The 17831-nt window shown below is 38.3% G+C and overlaps 1 protein-coding gene across 4 annotated transcripts in view; it reads left to right on the top strand.

Moving 5' to 3' along the window:
* MGAT4A (alpha-1,3-mannosyl-glycoprotein 4-beta-N-acetylglucosaminyltransferase A) overlaps positions 1-17831 on the top strand; it is a 72945-nt gene that overhangs the window by 10494 nt on the left and 44620 nt on the right. For all 4 annotated transcript variants that reach the window (XM_040056826.1, XM_040056828.2, XM_058419513.1 and 1 more), the window contains exon 3: positions 16785-16952. In XM_040056826.1, the coding sequence (XP_039912760.1) occupies positions 16785-16952 (168 nt within the window). The remainder of the gene's footprint in view (positions 1-16784; positions 16953-17831) is intronic.

Here is a 17831-nt window from a genome sequence, read left to right as displayed (position 1 = left end):
AAGAAAATAATTGAAAATTGTTTGTGACCATAGTGAATAACAGGATCTAAGGGACTGAAATTGAATGAAAGAGGAAGGTTCAATAGTGGACAGTTTTTGTAATGGTGAGTATAGTTACATGCTAGAGTAGATTGTTGGGGAGGGATTGGGGGTGAAGAATTTCCATGTAGGCAGTTTCAAGAATAGTTAAACCAGCAGTGACAAGAAAATGACCCCATATTTGGTACCAATAGAGATTTGGGCTAGTATAAAAGGAGTGTGTTATACTGATTTTTAAAGTCAATATAACACTTCCAAAATAAATCTTAGCTAGGGAAGATCTACAGCTGGCAGGAATGTTCCAGCTTTGAAGTAGCAATTATGATGAAATTAGTGTTGAGCAGGAGATTGGGCTAGGTGACCCCCAGAAGTCCCTTCTAACCTAAATTATATTAGTTCTTTTTGGCATTTTCCAGGTTTATCTCTCCTTACGCCAAGAGCAACATGACAGTGTTTCATTACTAAATAATACTGTTGTTTACATGGGATATGCGAGAGTTGCCCTTTGTTACAATGTAATTTGATCCCTTAAAATACATAAAATATTTGCTTGTATTTTAGCAGATTCCCTTATCTGTTTATTTTAGTCTCTTACTGTTATTAACAACAAACAGCCACTTCTATAGCTAGGAGCCATGAACATACTGTATTAGAAAAACATCAAAAAGAGACTGACTTTTATTTTCAAGTGTGATTTTTTTTTTCCCTTTTTTCCCCCTTATTCTTACAGTACAGAGTAGTATCTTACTCAGTAACCTTTTTCCTGCTATGTAATTATGACTTTATTTGCTGCTAGGATAATAAAAAAGCTTTTTTCATTATTGATACAATCTTTAGGACTCGAATCCTGAAAGTTGTTTCCTTTTAAGATGAGACGCTAGTAAGTCTATAATTTTGTTTATAATGCACTATGTTTTGCTTTCCTGAGCACGGCAGAAAGTGAATAGAAAGCAGTTTCCTTGCTCACAGTGCAAGGCTTTATTCCAGCTAGTCTCTGCCTAAAAAGCAATTACTCCACAGTATTTTAGAGCTGTGCTTCCAGCTGTTTTTCTGGTTGTCTCCTCAGCTTTCATGCAGCTTTCTGCCTATTCCTGTGGATGCTTCCCACAGATGTGCCACCCATCTATCTAACTGTAAACAACACAACCCCCCTTTTTTGCTTGTGACAGTATATAATTTTACTATATAATGCTCAAAAAGAATTTAAAAGTTTTCAGTACCTGTCAAGTATAAATTTTGCTATAGTGGTCTGCAGATATATTGTGGTCTTACATATGAATGTCATGGATGTGTAAGTTTCCTCAGACAGTTCAGAGATGGGTTGAACTGAATTTTTTTTCCATTACAAATCAGTAGTGAAGTACTTATGCCAGTAAACAGCCCTCATACTTGGTTGCACAGTCCTTGGAGACAAACTGTAGAGATACTGCTAGAGAGAGATTTGAATAAACCAAATGTGATGGGATTACATTTGACTTACAAGGTTGTTGTTAATTTGCAGCAATGTGTGAGCATGATGAAGCTTTGATCCTGAGTTACTTGCAAGGAGGACAAGTTAGAAAGAATATGTTCTCAGAAACAGTTTGTTCAACACAGTTGTCAAGGCACAAAGAAACAAGGAGCGTCAGCAACCTCAACCCACTAGCGTGTGTGGAAACAATAACCAGACTTCCGCAATGACTTGAGTTTTGTGCCCAGGCTATTAAGAATTTCTAAAAGTTTCAACTCTTAAAATAGTGCTGTTAATTTTGAAGTTGTAGCACTCCTCTGAGGAGTTATTTTTGCTAGATGAATTTTCTTCTCCTGTATTACTATGTTAAACATTTGGCTATAGATCAGTCATTACTAATCTCTTTAGTTTAGGAAGCTGGGTTTTCTTGCTGTAGTTCCTCCCTTGTGTGTATATGTTTGTTTGTGAGAGGAGGGAAGGAAATTGTTTAAAGTAAGAGCATCTTGATTTACATCTACAGAAGCGCACTGAGTTACTGACAGTTCTGTAGTAGAAACAAATCACGTTAAAGTGTTTGGAAGCTTTCAGGTTGTCAGGAATAGTTGCTTTTTCTGTGTTCTACTTTGCTGTGTGTTTTGTTTCCTTGCCGCATTGGACTCTTAAGTTAATTATACTGAGAATATTTGGCATCCTAACCCTCAAAAATCTTGGGCTCTGAATGTTCAAGAGTATGTTAGCATATTGATGTGATAATTCTTGGACAAGGTTTGAGACATATACATGAGTTTTTCTGGAAAAAGCTTCAATTTCTTCTCAGAAATTTTGCCTGGGCAGAAATCCCTTTGGATACAGAGCCTGCAGCCTGGATGGGTGGGTGCTACTGCACAGGCATCCTGCTGCTGATGAGGTTACTGCATGACCAGAAATTCCAACTGTGTACACACAGATTAAGTGTGCACAGTAAGTGACACCTTTGGGAAGTTTTATGTAAGTGCATATTTGTGATAAGTAGTTGCTAAGCGATTACACAATAGTGTTCAAGTCTGCGTGTGTTTGGAATGTCTGAGGGGAGTCAGTCACAGTTGGTTGGAGTATGTGCTGTGAGTCACATTCTGGAGGATGTGTGGAGGTGCATGTGTTGTAGAGTTTGTTTGCGTGGAAGCATCAGGGATAAACATTTTTGCTTTGCACAAAGGTTGTTTGGGCTCTCTGTTGACCAGAGAGGCTCTGAAAGAAATAGGGGAGACCTTTCTGGAATTCACGTGTGTACATATGTGCTGGTAGAATAACAGCTTTCTTATAGGTGGAGTTGACTCCCTCAGGTCAAGGCTCATTTTCTCTTGTTCTCCTCCACATTGCTTTACTGAGAAGACAGTTGCATAGAATGCAATTTTGTATTACACAAAGACCCTGAAAAAGGGACTAATGCTTTACCCCGTATTTGTAGTGTGTTGCTTTAGACCTAACTGTATTTAACTCAGTTTGGGGGAAGTGTTTAACTTGGAATGAGCTGTTAACTGAATGGAAGACTTCTCTTGTGTTTTGGGGATCCAGCAATTTAGTTGAATTGGGTTTTGTGGTATTTTAGCTATGTGTAGATTAAAGTGATCAAAGGTTTGAATTGAGTGAAGCTGAGAATTTATTCTTATGCAGGACAGAAATTTATGTTAGGACATTCACAGAATGTTTGTATATACTGTAGTAAAGGCTTTAAGTTGTTTTATGTGCAGCTGTGAGATAACCTAACGTCTTGTGTTTTGGATGTAGGATGGCTTTTTTAAAAAAATGCATTTAAAACATGGTGCTGTATCCTCTTTTTCTCTCTGTCACTCCTTTATCATACTGTTGTAGTCTGGCTTGGTTGAAATTTACTGCGGAATACAAATTAATGTTGTATTCCTCTGACTTTGGAGGAATACTCTGCTGGCACTGCTCGTGTTCTGCTGATTGCATGGGTGCAGAGCTGCTGCAGCACTGCTGCTGCTGGGGTTTAAAGGCAGGTGCTGGTCAGGGGTAGAAGCTCTGTTATGTCTGGGAAGACATACACGGGGAGCAGCATTAGGGCTTGTGTGTGCTTGGGCTGAAGGCTGGTTTGAGGGCTAGGGCAGAGGAGCAGAGGGTCTTGGGGTATGGAATAGAGTCTTGGGAAAGAGCAGGGGCTGCTCTGACAGAATCTCCTGTAAGTGACGAGGGTTGGAAACTGCTGTAGGAAATCAAATCTGTGAAGCTTGTGTGGATGTAGTACCTGTGTTTGGGTTTGGGTGTACCCTCCCCACCTCAGTCTTGGCGGTCTCTAGGAACACAAATTTACCAGAAATCTAGGCACACAAATTTGCCAGGTGAGAGAGATGGCTTATTTAAAACTCAAGCAGGTGTTTACATGTAAATTGTATGCCTTAGTTTTGGATTTTCCATGATACTGCTGGTTTAATCCTTTGAAGTGCAGATGTACTACTTATGGTTGTGTTTGTTCATAGTCGTATTTTTGTCCTTGGCAATTTTTATAATTAGTGGAGAATAGCTCTCCAAGCCTGGCAAGAATCTGTCCTTTAGCTTTTTGCTTTTGTCCGTACCTGGTGTTGTGGTACATCCTAACTTTTTGTCCATGCTGTTGTTGTTGTTAAATGTGCCTTAGAAGAAAAAGGCATTAGAGGCTACTTGGCTTTGTTATTTATTGAGACATTATAGATGCATTTTTGAAAGGGAAGACAGATGTAGGAGTTTGTTGTTGGGTTGTTATACTAAAGAGGAGTGTTGCCATTTGTGTTGTTTAGGTGGAACTGCAGAGTGTGTGGCTGATGCAGTTGATTCTACCCTTCATTCTCAAAAAGAAAAGCTTTATAGTAAATTGTCTTATATACTGCAATAATGGCATGAAAGTAATAGGACACTTAATAAAAACTTCTATGGCTTTATTGATTTGCATATTTCAAAATTAAAAACTGAATTTTCCATCCAATTTTGGCAATGCCAAAATTTTTTGGGAGCAAATGTTTAACAAAACACAAAGTCCTTCCTGTAAGGAAAATAAAAACTTTTTTTCAGTTAATCTTTATTAAGATGATGCTTCTTAGAACCCTTCTTCTATGGGAGTAATTACTACACTGTGCTAGTTCTTCTACAGACTCCTAGTTTCCTCATTGCAGAAAGGATCAATATGAAAATTGTAGTTCTATTCAGAAATGTTAACACATTTGCAATACAGGTGGTGCCATATTTCTCACTGTTGTAGCATCATAATGTTCAATAATACTGATGAAGAGTACTATAGTGAAAAACTAATTTAGAATATGTAATTAGCATGGTGATTTGGAAAATTTAGACCAAAATGCTAATTTGCTGCACTGAGTATTTTGGAGACTCTGCTTGTCAGCAAAAACATGTAAAATTTCACCTTCTTATACCTTGTGGAATAATTCACATTCTAATGGCCTTGGTCAAGTCTAACTAGAAGCTCACTAGTGCCTTCTTTAACCTTGTGCAAACATCTTTGTTACTGTTTCAAGACCATTGATTTCCTGTTCGTGAGGCAACTGAGGTTAGCTCAGTTGATCAGAACCTGGTGCTAATAACACCCCATCCAGCCTGGCCAAAAACATTTCCTGAGATGGGCCATCCACAGCTTCTCTAGGCAACATGTTCCAGTGCTTCACACCCTCATAGTAAAGCATTTCTACCTTGCATCTAATCTAAACCTACCTTTTTTCAGTTTGAGGCCATTACCCCTTTCCTGTCACTCCAAGCCATTGTAGATGGTCCCTCCCCAGCTCTCTTGTTGGCTCCCTTTAGGTACTGGAAGTGCTGTAAGGCTTCCCTTCCCGGCTGGACAGTCCCCCAGCTCTGTCAGCCTTGTCCTCACAGGAGAGGCGCTCCTCTGATCATCTTTATGACCCTCCTCTGGACTCACTCCAACATGTCTGTGTCTTTCCTGTGCTGGGGACCCCAGAGCTGGATGCAGCACTGCTGCTGGGGTCTCATGAGAGCAGAGAATAGGGGCAGGCTCACCTCCCTCACCCTGCTGGCCGCGCTGCTTTTGGTGCAGCCCAGGACACGTTTGGCTTTGGGCACTACATGTGTTTGTTGATGAGTCCTGTTGAGCTTCTCATCAGCCAACATCCCCAAGTCCTTCTCCTGAGAGCTGCTCTCGATCCATTCTCTACCCAGCCTGTGCTTGAACTTGGGATTGCCCTTAGCCAGAAGCGGGACCTTGCACTTGGCCTTGTCCTTCGTGAGGTTCACTTGGTTCCATGTCTCAAGGCTGTCCAGGTCCCTCTGGATGGTGTCTCTTCCCTCCAGGGCATCAGACGCCACACAGCTTGGTGGTGTTGGCAAACTTGCTGAGGGTACAGTCAGTCCCACTGCCCTTGTCACCAACAGAGATTTTAAAAAAGTGCCAGTCCCCATACCAACCCCTGAGGGGACAAAGAGTCACTGGTCTCTGCTTGGACATTGAGACATTGACTGCAGCTCTGACTGCAACCATCCAGCCAATTCCTCACCCACGGAGTGATTCATCTGTCAAATCCACCTATCTGCAGTTTGGAGACAGGGATGTTGTGCAGTGTCAAATGTTTTGCACAAGTCTGGCTATTTGCAAGAGGTGAGAGTTAGGGGATTAGAGGAAGCTTGAATGGTTACCAAATTGGTAATTTTATAGAAACTTGTTTTCTCTTTCAAATCCCTTTTCCAGTTTTAACTTACCAAGTCAGTGACAGGGAGGATCAAACCCCCTACTTCCATGAATTCTGTTACAGCAGAGAATACTATGTTAGTAAATGGAATTTAGAAGTTCAGTAGGTTCTAAAAAGTGGTATGCAGAGAAATACTTTTCCTTAAAATAATAATAATAATAAAAAAATAATAAAAAAAAAAAAAACCACAAAAGAACTCTCCAGGAATCTGAGACCACTGGATAGCAAGATATCTTAATACAGGTATATGTGCTTATTTGTAAAAGGTAGCTGAAAGTATTATTGTCTGATTGGGATCTGAGGAGAAACATGAGATGTCACAGATGACTTGTAGTCAAACTGACTCTAAGAGGTCAGATTACCTACAGGGTAATTACATTTGTTTACACGGTCAGCAAATCTGTAAGTATTTCAGGTGAAGGAGTTGGGTTTTTTTGCTCTTTTAACAGATTTGAAAGAAATGCATTATATCAAGGTTAGGTTTGGTTATTTTTAATGTTGAAATTATGATACCGTGCAGAGATGCTGATTATAAAGCCAAACACTGGTTATCAATGGTTATAGCTTCTTTGATATGTCTTGTTAGGAATGAGTGTAATTAGCTGCTACGTGGTTTTTAGAAGATACTCTTGTTCATTGGTAGCAATATAATGCATGTATATGCATACATTTAAACTAAGTGATGGAAGCAAACCTCATAAATGAATGTGACATGTATGCCTAATGCACACGTTTCTGCAGAAATGTAGAATGGATTGTTCTAGTTTAGTATGTTAAAAAAAGCAACAGAAATGCTTTCTTTCCCCTAACATGCTTCAGTCCATCAGTGTTGCCAAGAATGCAGGGTAGCTATTGACTTGTCCTATATCTTAAGTGTATTTCAGTGTTATGGTTGTAATGTTTGCTTAAGCTGGAGCTTTGTGCTTGCTTGAGCAGTATAGTTACAGTCTTGCTTTATATTTGTCAGTTAGTTTGAAAAAATAATTGTGACATAATGATCTTTGTAAAATCTGTTACTGTAAATTGTGTTTTTGAGGTAATGCCGTGATGTTGATGGTTTCCTAGTTTCTTTTACACTGTGGTACACTTTAAATCTTGTGCAAGACATGTCAGAAATGTCAGAGTGGGATGTTTTAATGGCAGTTACTTGAAGGTTATTTTTTTTCACTGTAAAGAGTGACTGTCCAGGTTACATGAATTCAATGCTTTCTATACTCAGCTGAGCTTTTATTTTATCAATTTCTTAAACTGAACTCTTTGCGCAATGAATGTCTACAATAGAAGTTGCAATAATTTTTGTTTTTCTGCTTTGCTTCATGGGAATAGAGTCTATGAAGCTTTTATTTATCCCTTAGTGTTTCTGTTCAGATATAGGGATGTGTTAAATACTGATTACTTATTGTGGGACATACTAGCACATGATATCAGTGACATTTTTATATCATTTTCCCCTTAAAAAAGAAATGCCAGTAGAAGTGACTGTACTTCTTAGCACTGGGAATAAAATAAGAACCAAGTAGCTGGAACCTAAAAAGCCCTGAGGTTTATGTTCATCCATAGAGTGTTTGGCAGTGTTGTTTACAAGTTATAAAGTGTGAATCCTAGTAAAGTTAATAGTCAGATCAGGACAAATAATTTTCAAATGTGTAATTTCTATTTTTGGAGGGTTTTCTGTGTGTGGTTTTTTTAGGGTTTTTTTTTGGGGGGGTGGGCTTTTTTTGTTTATGTTTTTGGTTGTTGTTTTGTTTTTGTTGTTTGCTTGCTTGCTTGCCTTCCCCCCATCATTGTAGCTTGCTGTTCTCTGCTTTAAAAGAAGACCTTCAGCTCAAGTGCTACCAATAACTCTTCTCAAACAACTCATGTGTTAATTATCTTTATTGTCTGAAGCCAGTGCACAGACAGAGCACCATATGCTTCTGTTGACTTGACCTCCTTATTTGTGGGTGTCTGGATTTTCTGATATATTATTCTTTTTATTCCTTGTGTCCAAAAGAACATTCGGAGTCTCTGTCAGCCCTCATCAGGTGAGATTTGAATGTGGTGTCATACTGGATTTTAAAATTGATTTGGAAATCTTCTAAATTGTGACCTTTCTCTATTGGGCAAATTATATCTAAAGGCAAAGGTGTGCAATTGCATCTGGATTTAAAACTGTTCCTTGCTGTTCTATCCAGCTAGGAAAATACTCCTTAAGTAAATAATTCATCAGTTGGCACAAATCTTGTTTGGCTTCTTTGGCTTTTTAATTTCTTAGGATATTTTTTCCTCTAGAAAAATGTTGTATTCTGTGGCATTTTTGGAAAAAAAAAATCAAACAAACATGATGTATTGTTTCATGCTTCCTTTTTTATTGGTAAGCTACATAATTTTTAGTGTATTTATATTAAAGATGGAAAAATGGGGAGGAAGCAGATTCTCTGATCAAAGGACTATTTACAAGAAAATTGATTCTGAAATTTACAGTTCAGAATAGAAAGGTTTTACCAGTTGATATGACTAAGGTTCTTATTCAGATTGCTTAAAAATTTTAGAGAAAACAACTTCAGCTCCTGCTGCAAAGGAATGTTTAAACAAAAGTATCTGCACTGAGATGGGATCAGGCCCTGAAGTTTTCAAAGTAAACACTTCAGACTTGTGTTAGTGCACTAAAATTGGAGAGAGCAAAAGATGTTTATTTGTTTATAGAGATCCTTGAAGTGCAAAACGTGAAAAAATTGCAATGAGAAATTAAGTAATTAGAATTATTGAGGTGTTTTTTTTTTGTTTGTTTGTTTGTTTTTTTTTTGTTTGTTTTTGTTTTTGTTTGGTTTGGTGTTTTTTTTTTTTAACAAAAGTTAGGAAAACCTGCAGAACCTTCTCTCAAAATCAAGCTGTTCTTCACAATGAAGGCTACTTGAATAAACACTTTTCAAAATGCTTGCAGTCCTAATAAGAACATTTTTATATGGAAAACAAGGGCAATAAAGAATAGTTCTGATGAATTGTTTTGGGAGATTGAGACAATGAATTGCTGAAAAGTCCATCAATTTGAATAACAAGATTAAGGATAAAGGAATTACTTGCCCACTTGTTTTCCTGCATCTTGGTTTTGTTTGTTCCCTGATGCAGAAAGTGTTTTGTCATGATTACTAGGATGTATTTTTTTGTAAATCATCTACCATATTTTCCTGTCTTTAATTTCATGGAATATGATACTTGCAAAAAATTGCATATTCTCTAGTCCCTTCAAAATAATAAAATAGCTTTATGAATAGACATAGCTACAAACTTTGTAACTAAAAAGGCCCACAGAATCAAGTGTTCAAAGAGGACTGGTTAAATTTGACCTTGAGCAGTTTTCTTAAGAGCTTTTATTTATAGCATGTCTTGTTGTTAGTCTTTACAGTATACTGCTTTATTTTTATTTACATGGTTGATTGCTTTACTGCTTTGGATTTTATAACTCATCATAGCTTGTTTATAAAAGGTTTTAATTTCGCTTTAAGAGCAGGGAAGCTAATTAGCATTTGTTGAGTAGTCATCCATAGTAATACACTGTAACATTTCAAGGACACCATATATCAGCTTTTAGCCAGTTTTGAGACAAGTCACAGTCTGATCTGTGAGCACGCTTGAGGTTTTAAACTTCAGGGGCAAATTTTGTTAACACCTTCTTTACTCTTCACAGTTTGACATTGCTGATTATAAATATGATTTGTGCCTATGTGTGGGTTTTGACACTTGATAATTAGCTCAGCTTGCTACAATGTTTTGCTGCTTTTGTCAGTCTAAATGTCACAGGAGGATTCTGGAACACCTTTAGTATCTCTCTTGTGTGGACATAGCTTTTTGTCTGTGCCTGTGTGATTGGTTTGACAATTGCTCTGCTTGCCTCCCCTCGGTCAGACATTTGAAAATGCAGTGTCTTGTGAATATCTTCTGAGCTCTGGAGTCACTTCCAAAGGGCAATGGAAGTGATGTTTATGCTATCTCAGTAAATGCCAGTATGTGTTTTTTGTCTCTGTGTCTTTATGTGGTTATTAGATGGCTGTACAGTGCAGTAGGAACAGAATTTTGTGTCACAGTATTGGGTAATTGTATTTGCAGTTATATTTTGCAAAACCTGTGCTAAAGTAGAAGTGTAGCCTTTGTCAAAAAGAATGTCAGTTTTAAGATGAAGTTTAGAGTTACTTAAGTGCTAGCATGGTAAGAATTCTATTCTATTTACTAGAGAAATTCACTTTTTTTTGGCTGACTGGAAATAATTTAGTCTGCCACTAAAGCAGGATATTAGCATAGCAGGATTTTAATTTAAAAGGATATCTGCTTTTAAGAGATGAAGATAAGTATTTATCAGCAATACAAATGTGATTGCTTGTAAGCTACTTGAGTATTATGAACCAAGCGTGGTCTAAAAAATTCTTGTTGCTTGCATCTGTGGGATTGAAGTGCAGGTCCACACAGGTATCATCATGACTTACTGGATGCTGATTTACTTGATACCACAACTTCATGGATCACGTAAAACATCTGAACTGATTTTACGGGAAGCGCAGAACTTAATTTTTATACCTCATGTAGCTCAAACAAAGAAATGTTCCTCTAGGAGCTGTGCCAGATTGCATTGGCTGGCATGCTGACAAATCCCTAATTCACTGAAGGGTAAGCTCCTCTTGCCTCACCACCGACTCTGTATGAAACCCAGTGTAGAAGCCCACTGCCAGTTAAGACCTCTACTCTGTATCCACCTGTAGACTGATCAACATCCTTGATGGGCGTGTGATGAATTAGTACATGAAGCTTGCTAGTGTCTGTGACCCATGGCATGATGGTAACTACTGTAGGGTTTTTATAATGGGAGTAAATGAGTTGTAGAATAACTAATCACAGAAATACCTGAATTAGCACTTACTACAGTGTGTTCTCACAGATTCAAACATTTACTTAATGGCATTTTAATAACTCTCCAACAAGGTGTACAGAAAAATGAGGCATTTGCTGCGGAACCTTTAACTTGTAAAAGCTGAAAGGGTTGTCATTAGGGTGGGCCAAAAACTGATACATTGGCGAATGCAGGAATGTTGCTAGTAATACACTGTTGATTTGAATAATGATTTAAAGTTTCCTCACTTGGATAGAGGAAGAGTCCTGTTGTATCAGGTATCTGTTCTTTCTCTAGGTGTTCTACTTATTGAGTATTTGTGTACAATGCTTTGTTGCCAACCGGAGCCTTTTGTCTTTGTGTCTTGTTGTTTAATGAAAAAAGGGGGTGAGGTTTCTGTTGTGGTTCTTTAGAGAGAACAGGCGTCCGTCGATGGCAAAAGGAAGGAGTCTGCTCTTTCTCCGGGAAGGGGGATCAGGGCTTTATTTGGGTCCCACCCCTCCAGCTCTGTCCCCGGTCCTCGTCCGGGTGCAAAAGAGAGCTCCTCCCCCTCCTCCCGGGGCTTTGACCCAGGGGGAACGGGCCTAGAGGCAGGGACAAGCCACTGCCTAATCAGGGACAGGGTGGGAGTGGAACAGAGTTGGGTTACATTCCAGTATGGGAGGATGGGCACCGCCGAGTGGGGACAAACCACATGATACAGTTTCCAGGGAACAGAAGAAACATTACAAATCCCAATATAACAATGAAATGCAATATAAACCCAATTAATGCACTACAACAGGTTTCTGTGGTCCATTTGGGTGAGGGCAGAAAATATAAATCAAGCCCACAACTAACTGGCAAAGCTAAAGCCCTCTGTGCTTGGCTTGCTGTCTTTTTTGCGCTGGTTACCTTTTTGTCTATGTGGCAGATCCATCACTTTGGATGTTTAGCTGGCTTGAAGGAAAGCTCAGCTGCCTGCTTGTGATATGGGGAGGTCATAAAGCTTTTCCTGATCTTGTCTGATCTGCCTTTGGTACAAACAGCCGTGCTAACACAGAGATCTTGAGTAAATTATAGCTTGTCTTTAGTTTATTTAATTATTTATTTATGTGAATGCAGCCACTTAGTTCAACAATCTTAGTTCAACACGTTCAATTTTCAGTTGTGAAAATGATTTAACGTGTTTGGGAACCTGCTTGATTGATAAGATAAATAACCGCTTGCAAAGCTTTCATACTGCTTTTTATGTTGTAGACTGTCATTATTTTAGCAGACAGTGAAGGCTTTCCTTGGGGAATAATGACAATACTAACTGAGAATCACCAAAACGTTCTTGGGTTGTGAAAGGTTCTTCAGGCAATTCTGTTTCCTTTTACAAGTGCTCACTTTGCTCAGTTTAGAAGGGCACTCAAATGGTTTCTTCATAAAGTTTTCATGTAAGAATAGCATAGACTGTTTCAATTGGAAGGGAGCTATAGTGGTCATCTAGTGCAGCTGCCCAACCACTTCAGGGCTGACCAAATGCTAAAGCACGTTGTTAAGCTCATTGTCCAAATGCCTCTTAAACAATGACAGGCTTGGGGCATTAAAAAGTCTAACTTTGCTAAAAAAGTAACATGAACAAAAACCTAAACTGTTGATGATTTTTATTGACTTTGAAACTGTATAGCCTTAAAATTGCTTTGATTGAGTTGCCACAGTATTTTTTCTGTTTTGTTGTTCAGCAGATATTTCATTTGGAATTAGAATACTGCAAGTGTTCTGACAGTGTTGGTAATTTACCTGCAATTCAGATTTATGCTATTTCGGTTGAGCTGAAATACTCTGCAAAATGCTTTTCTAAACTCAAACTACAGCCTGTTTTCTTGTTCCTTTACTTTGATGTCCCTTTTTATCTCAAGGGAAAGCTCATTGCTCTTACAAAATCAGGGGTTGAAGTACATAAACAGATTTTTCAAGAAGTACAAAAGCCCAAAGTAAGAAAATTAGATGCGCGCTAAGATGTTCAGAAACTCCATGTTTTAAAATCGATTTTTCCTTCAAATTTAGTCAACTCTTAAGCAAGTTGTGTAGTCAAAACTGTCTATGGCTAAGAGGAGAGTGGACAGAGTTTGTAATTTTGGGTTAGTGGTGTCTTTTTGGGATAACTTTTTTTTAACAGTTACTTAGTAGGAGAACCAGGAAGCTGAGACCTGAGATTTCATCTCTGGTTAAAAACTGGCAAACCACCAGAGTTTCATTTGAATTTTCACTTTTCAAGGTACTGCATCAACTTTCAAGCAAGGTTGTTTAAATTCTAGGTTCTGCATGTCTAAGAGAACATATTGCAACAAAGGAAAAAAGTTGATAAAGTACTGGTTCAGTTGACATAGTGTTGGGAGAACTGCACAGCATCTGGCCAGCTAAAATATTTAGGCTTTAGCTTCTGGAGTTTTGCTGAACCAGCTAGAATTTACGAGAAAAATTATGACGAATTAACACTTTCAGTTCTCAAGTAATTTCTTAACAAGATATTTATTTTATTTGATCTTTCTGGCTTCCAGAGAAAAGCATCATTTCAGTGAATAGTATGTTATTCTTAAATAAAAATATGCTTGTATGCTGAAATTATTGGAGACCAAATGTCTTCGGTATTGGCTACCGCTGCTGTTAAATGGGGTTCTTTCATCAGTGTTGTAACACCAATAACTTACTGCCTGAATTCCTTCTTCTGTTTTCTTAAATAAGTCTAGATTTCAGTATGAGAATAAGAAGAGAATTCATAATCCTGTAGAAAAATATTTTTTTTTTTACTGATGGTGATTACTGACCTCTGTTTTCTCTGTGATTTTAGGCTCAGTACTCTCCTTTTTACTGTAATAGCAATCAAAAAAAGTGTTTTCGTACTTCTGGACAAGAAATCAATTAAATTTCTTTCGGTTTTGGAGAAATCTCTGAACAATAAAACACTAAATGGTCAAATGTCTTTTGAAAATATCAGGTTCACTATTGACTTTTTTGTATATACAATGCTTACAAGTCAACTTGTCATAAAATAGGATATCAGTTGGAAGGGACCTACCAACAATCATTTAGTCCAACTGCTTGACCACTTCGGGGCTTACCAAAAGCTAAAGCATATTATTAAGGGCATTGTCCAGATGCCTCCTAAATACTTTATGCTCTCTAGGGAACCTGTTCCAGTGTTTTACCAACATCTCAGTGAAGAAATGCATTCTAGTGTCCAATCTGAATATCCATTGGCACAGCTTAGGACCATTCCCATGTGTCTGATCACTAAATACCAGGGAGAAGAGCTCAACACGTCCATCTCCAATTACCCCCTCAGAAAGCTGCACAGAAGAACGAGGTCACCCCTCCAACCTCCATTTCTCCAAACTAGACCAACCCAAAGTCCCCAACCATTCCCCACAGGACAGACCTTCCAGCCCTGTCACCGGCTGCATTGCTCTCCTCTGGATGCACTCAGAGAACTCCACATCCTTTTGAAACTGTGGGGCCCAGAACTGCACAGAGCACTCCAGATGAGACTGCACCAGCCACTGCCTTTCCTTCATTTTGCTTTCATCTGTGAGGAGGGTGATTTTATCATAGAGTGATACCAAATTAGTGAAATAGACTTTCTCTACGAAACTTGAACTCAGTCAAGGTTTAAATAAAAATAGATGCTTAAATTTAATCTTGAAGATTCATTCTCAAGTACTTAGTCAGGAACTCTGGAAAGTCAGATTAGAATAAATATAAACTTCTGATGGCTTAAGGGAATCTATTCTAAAGTCTGGAACATGTGTTCACTGCTAATGGTGGTACTCTAAGAGTCTTAAGTATTTTCTCCTTTGCAAGCACCTTTCAGTATGAGATAAAATGTGTGGTTTCCTGTTTGTAAGTAATAAGTATCTGAGCAGTTGATCTTTGAAGTATTGAAAGTGTGCTAACGTTATGAATGTTAGACATTTAAATTGAATTTATTTATTTAAAAGTACAGGCAGCCATATTTTAAAACGCGTACCAAAATGCCAAATTACACATTAATCTCCAAAGCTATGAAAACTGCTGGCTTCAGTAGTGTTAGAGATGTAAATGTTTTAGGTCACTTAAATTTGCATAAGCAAAATTTTTTAAATTTCATTTTGCATAAATAACTAGGAAAACATTCACAGGGTAGTAGACTTAAAATCTTATTGTATTTGTAATCTTAGGATTTTTAGTTATAACTCACTGAATAATATTGTGCCTAATGGAAAAAAAATTTGCCATATATTTGTGAAGGATAGGTACCAGGAGTTTGTTTATCTTTTAGAGCAGCCTTCTTAATCTAGATATGTCTGGTTGAAGGAACTTTGAGAAGTTGACTACTTGTCTAGTATTTCTTAAAGGAATTAATGCTTTTGAGGTCTCAAGTGCCATGAATGCAATATCAGTACAGGTCTCTGGAAACATCAGGACTGAACTACTTTATTAGTTATCATTGGCAAATAAGAATGGCCTTCATGCCAGAAACTCCAAAAAATTTTCCCAGTCTTCTAAGTACTGCTGACTGAAGCATCAATTCTATTTCAAATAGCAGCCTGTATTCAGTCAGGAGTGTGTAGTGTGCCTAGCACTGTGTTCTGGGTTTGTTGGCACAAAAGCAATAACCATTTGGTTTTAATGAAAGAAGCAAAAAAAGCTGGCACGGGAAATGTTTTTAAGTGGTGGTGAACTGTGTTTTTATTTTTCTGTCTTCAAAACAGAAGGCATTTTAGTTAATTAAGTTTTCTAAACGTAATGGGAGGAGTACATCCCAACTACCAAAAAAAAAAGAAAAAAAGAAATGTAAATTGAAATATTCTGGAGGAAAAGCAGCCTTATTAACAAGGGAAGTTGACTCTAATTCCTTTTTTGCCCCATGTGTTATGTAATATAACAACAGGAAAAATTCCAAATTGCTTGCTAAACTTCTGCTTCCCTACCATTGCAATATGAAAAGACTAGGAATGGATAGGTAAATAACAAAAGACATATGTCTGTGGATATCAGCTGACTGGCTGGAATATTGATAATGGGCTCCAAATTCATTTAAAATACTCCAGTCAGTATTTGTGTATTGCTTGAAGGAGGGTGATAGTGATGGTGAGCAGAAATTTGAGGAAATCACCAATAGGAAGAAGGAAGGATACAAAATCCAGGCCAGCTTACTTTACTGGGTGTCAAGTACAAAGGGAATATATCAGCAAATCAGTTTTGGTGTTTCCATCTCCCTTTTGATCCCCTTTCAAGAGTATGTGTATGTATCAACATCAGCAGAATTTTGAGGAAAAAAAAAATTGTTCTTCAGTTCTCAGGCACTAACAATAATAAGCTAAACCGTGGGTTTAAAATTGATATGTCTGAAATACTGTCAAGTTCCACTCATCCTTACAGAGTATTCAGAGGAGTCTCTCAGAAGACATAACCTGTGCTTTTGTGTGGCACCACTCCTATGTGGCTTCTTAAAATAAATGTTTTGTGGGCATCTGCTTGAAGAAGTGGCTCAGAGCTGCCTTGTGCTGAGTGCTGGGTGCTCAGGGCCGCCCATTGCCCTCAATGCCTGCCCCGCACCCCGGTGCGGTGCAGCTCGCCCTCCCCTCGCTGCGCTCCTCAGCTGCGGCCGTGCCGGGCTCTGCTTTTCCCAGGTGCGTTCCAGGCGCTGCAAAGCTCAGCAGCGTTAGACGCTCGTCGGAGCTGTCCCCGGGTGTTCGTTCCCGCAAATAACCCCCATCGTGGTTTTTCTCTGCAGAAAAGTTGATTGCCTATCAGCGGGAGTTTCACGCTTTGAAGGAACGTCTGCGCATCGCCGAGCACCGCACGCTGCAGCGCTCGTCCGAGCTCAACGCCATCCTGGAGCAGTTCAGGAGGGCCGTGGCAGAAACAAACAGCAGCAAGAATGCAATGAATAATTTTTCAGGTACGTGCTCGGAGATATTTTTTATAGCTCCACAATGGCGATATCTCTTCTTATTACTGTAGAACAAGAAATTGCTACCAAGAAAGCCAAATGAAACTGTTCAGCAGTGTGAATAAAGAATGTGTAATATGTTGTCTGGTGTGGGTGCTTTCGGTTTGTTTTTTCCTGTTGTTGTTCTTAATGATTCACCCACCCTTATTCAGTCCCTAAAGTCAATAAGAATTACTTACTCCATACCTAGCTCCCAAAGTTTGGAACTTCTGTTTACTTTTTAATGACGTTGAATAGATTTTGACCATTCATTTACATCGCTTTTTAAATAGAGTCAGAGGGGAAAAGTGAGCAAACAGAAGAAGTGGATGAACTTGAAGCATTTAAAATATGCTTAAAAGTCAACTGGAAGGTATTAAATAATATAGATTAAAGTATTGGTTATGATTTGTAAAAAGTACAGGAAATGGCCTTTTCAATAGCTGGTGATTAAACTGGTAAAATCTTGCATAAGTTTTTACCCATTTTGGAGATGGATGGTCAGGTTTACAAAGAGCTGTTTGACAATATTAGAGAAAAGCACTGCAGTATTCACCAGGCTACTGACATTAACTTGTAGAATCACACTGTTACTGTTTCGTTGCTTTGATTTTTGTGGATGGAAAATGAATAACAAATAAGTACAAATTTTCTGTCAAGAGGTCTGACTTGGTAGGTTGCAGAAATTTCACTGTATTGGTCTGATAAGGAATAAGGAGTTGAAACCCAAATGGTTTTGCAATTCAAAAGACTGGAACAAGATTTTTGAATTTGTTGTCAACTTGCATTTGTGCTATGATTTACTCTTTTCAATAGGGTTTTTTTGTTAGGTTTTTTTTTGGCGGGGGC

This window comes from Hirundo rustica, chromosome 2, assembly GCF_015227805.2.
Source record: "Hirundo rustica isolate bHirRus1 chromosome 2, bHirRus1.pri.v3, whole genome shotgun sequence".
Classification (NCBI taxonomy): Eukaryota; Metazoa; Chordata; class Aves; order Passeriformes; family Hirundinidae; genus Hirundo; species Hirundo rustica.
The sequence above is the reverse complement of the archived record's forward strand: the minus strand, read 5'-3'. Positions and strand labels throughout refer to the sequence as shown.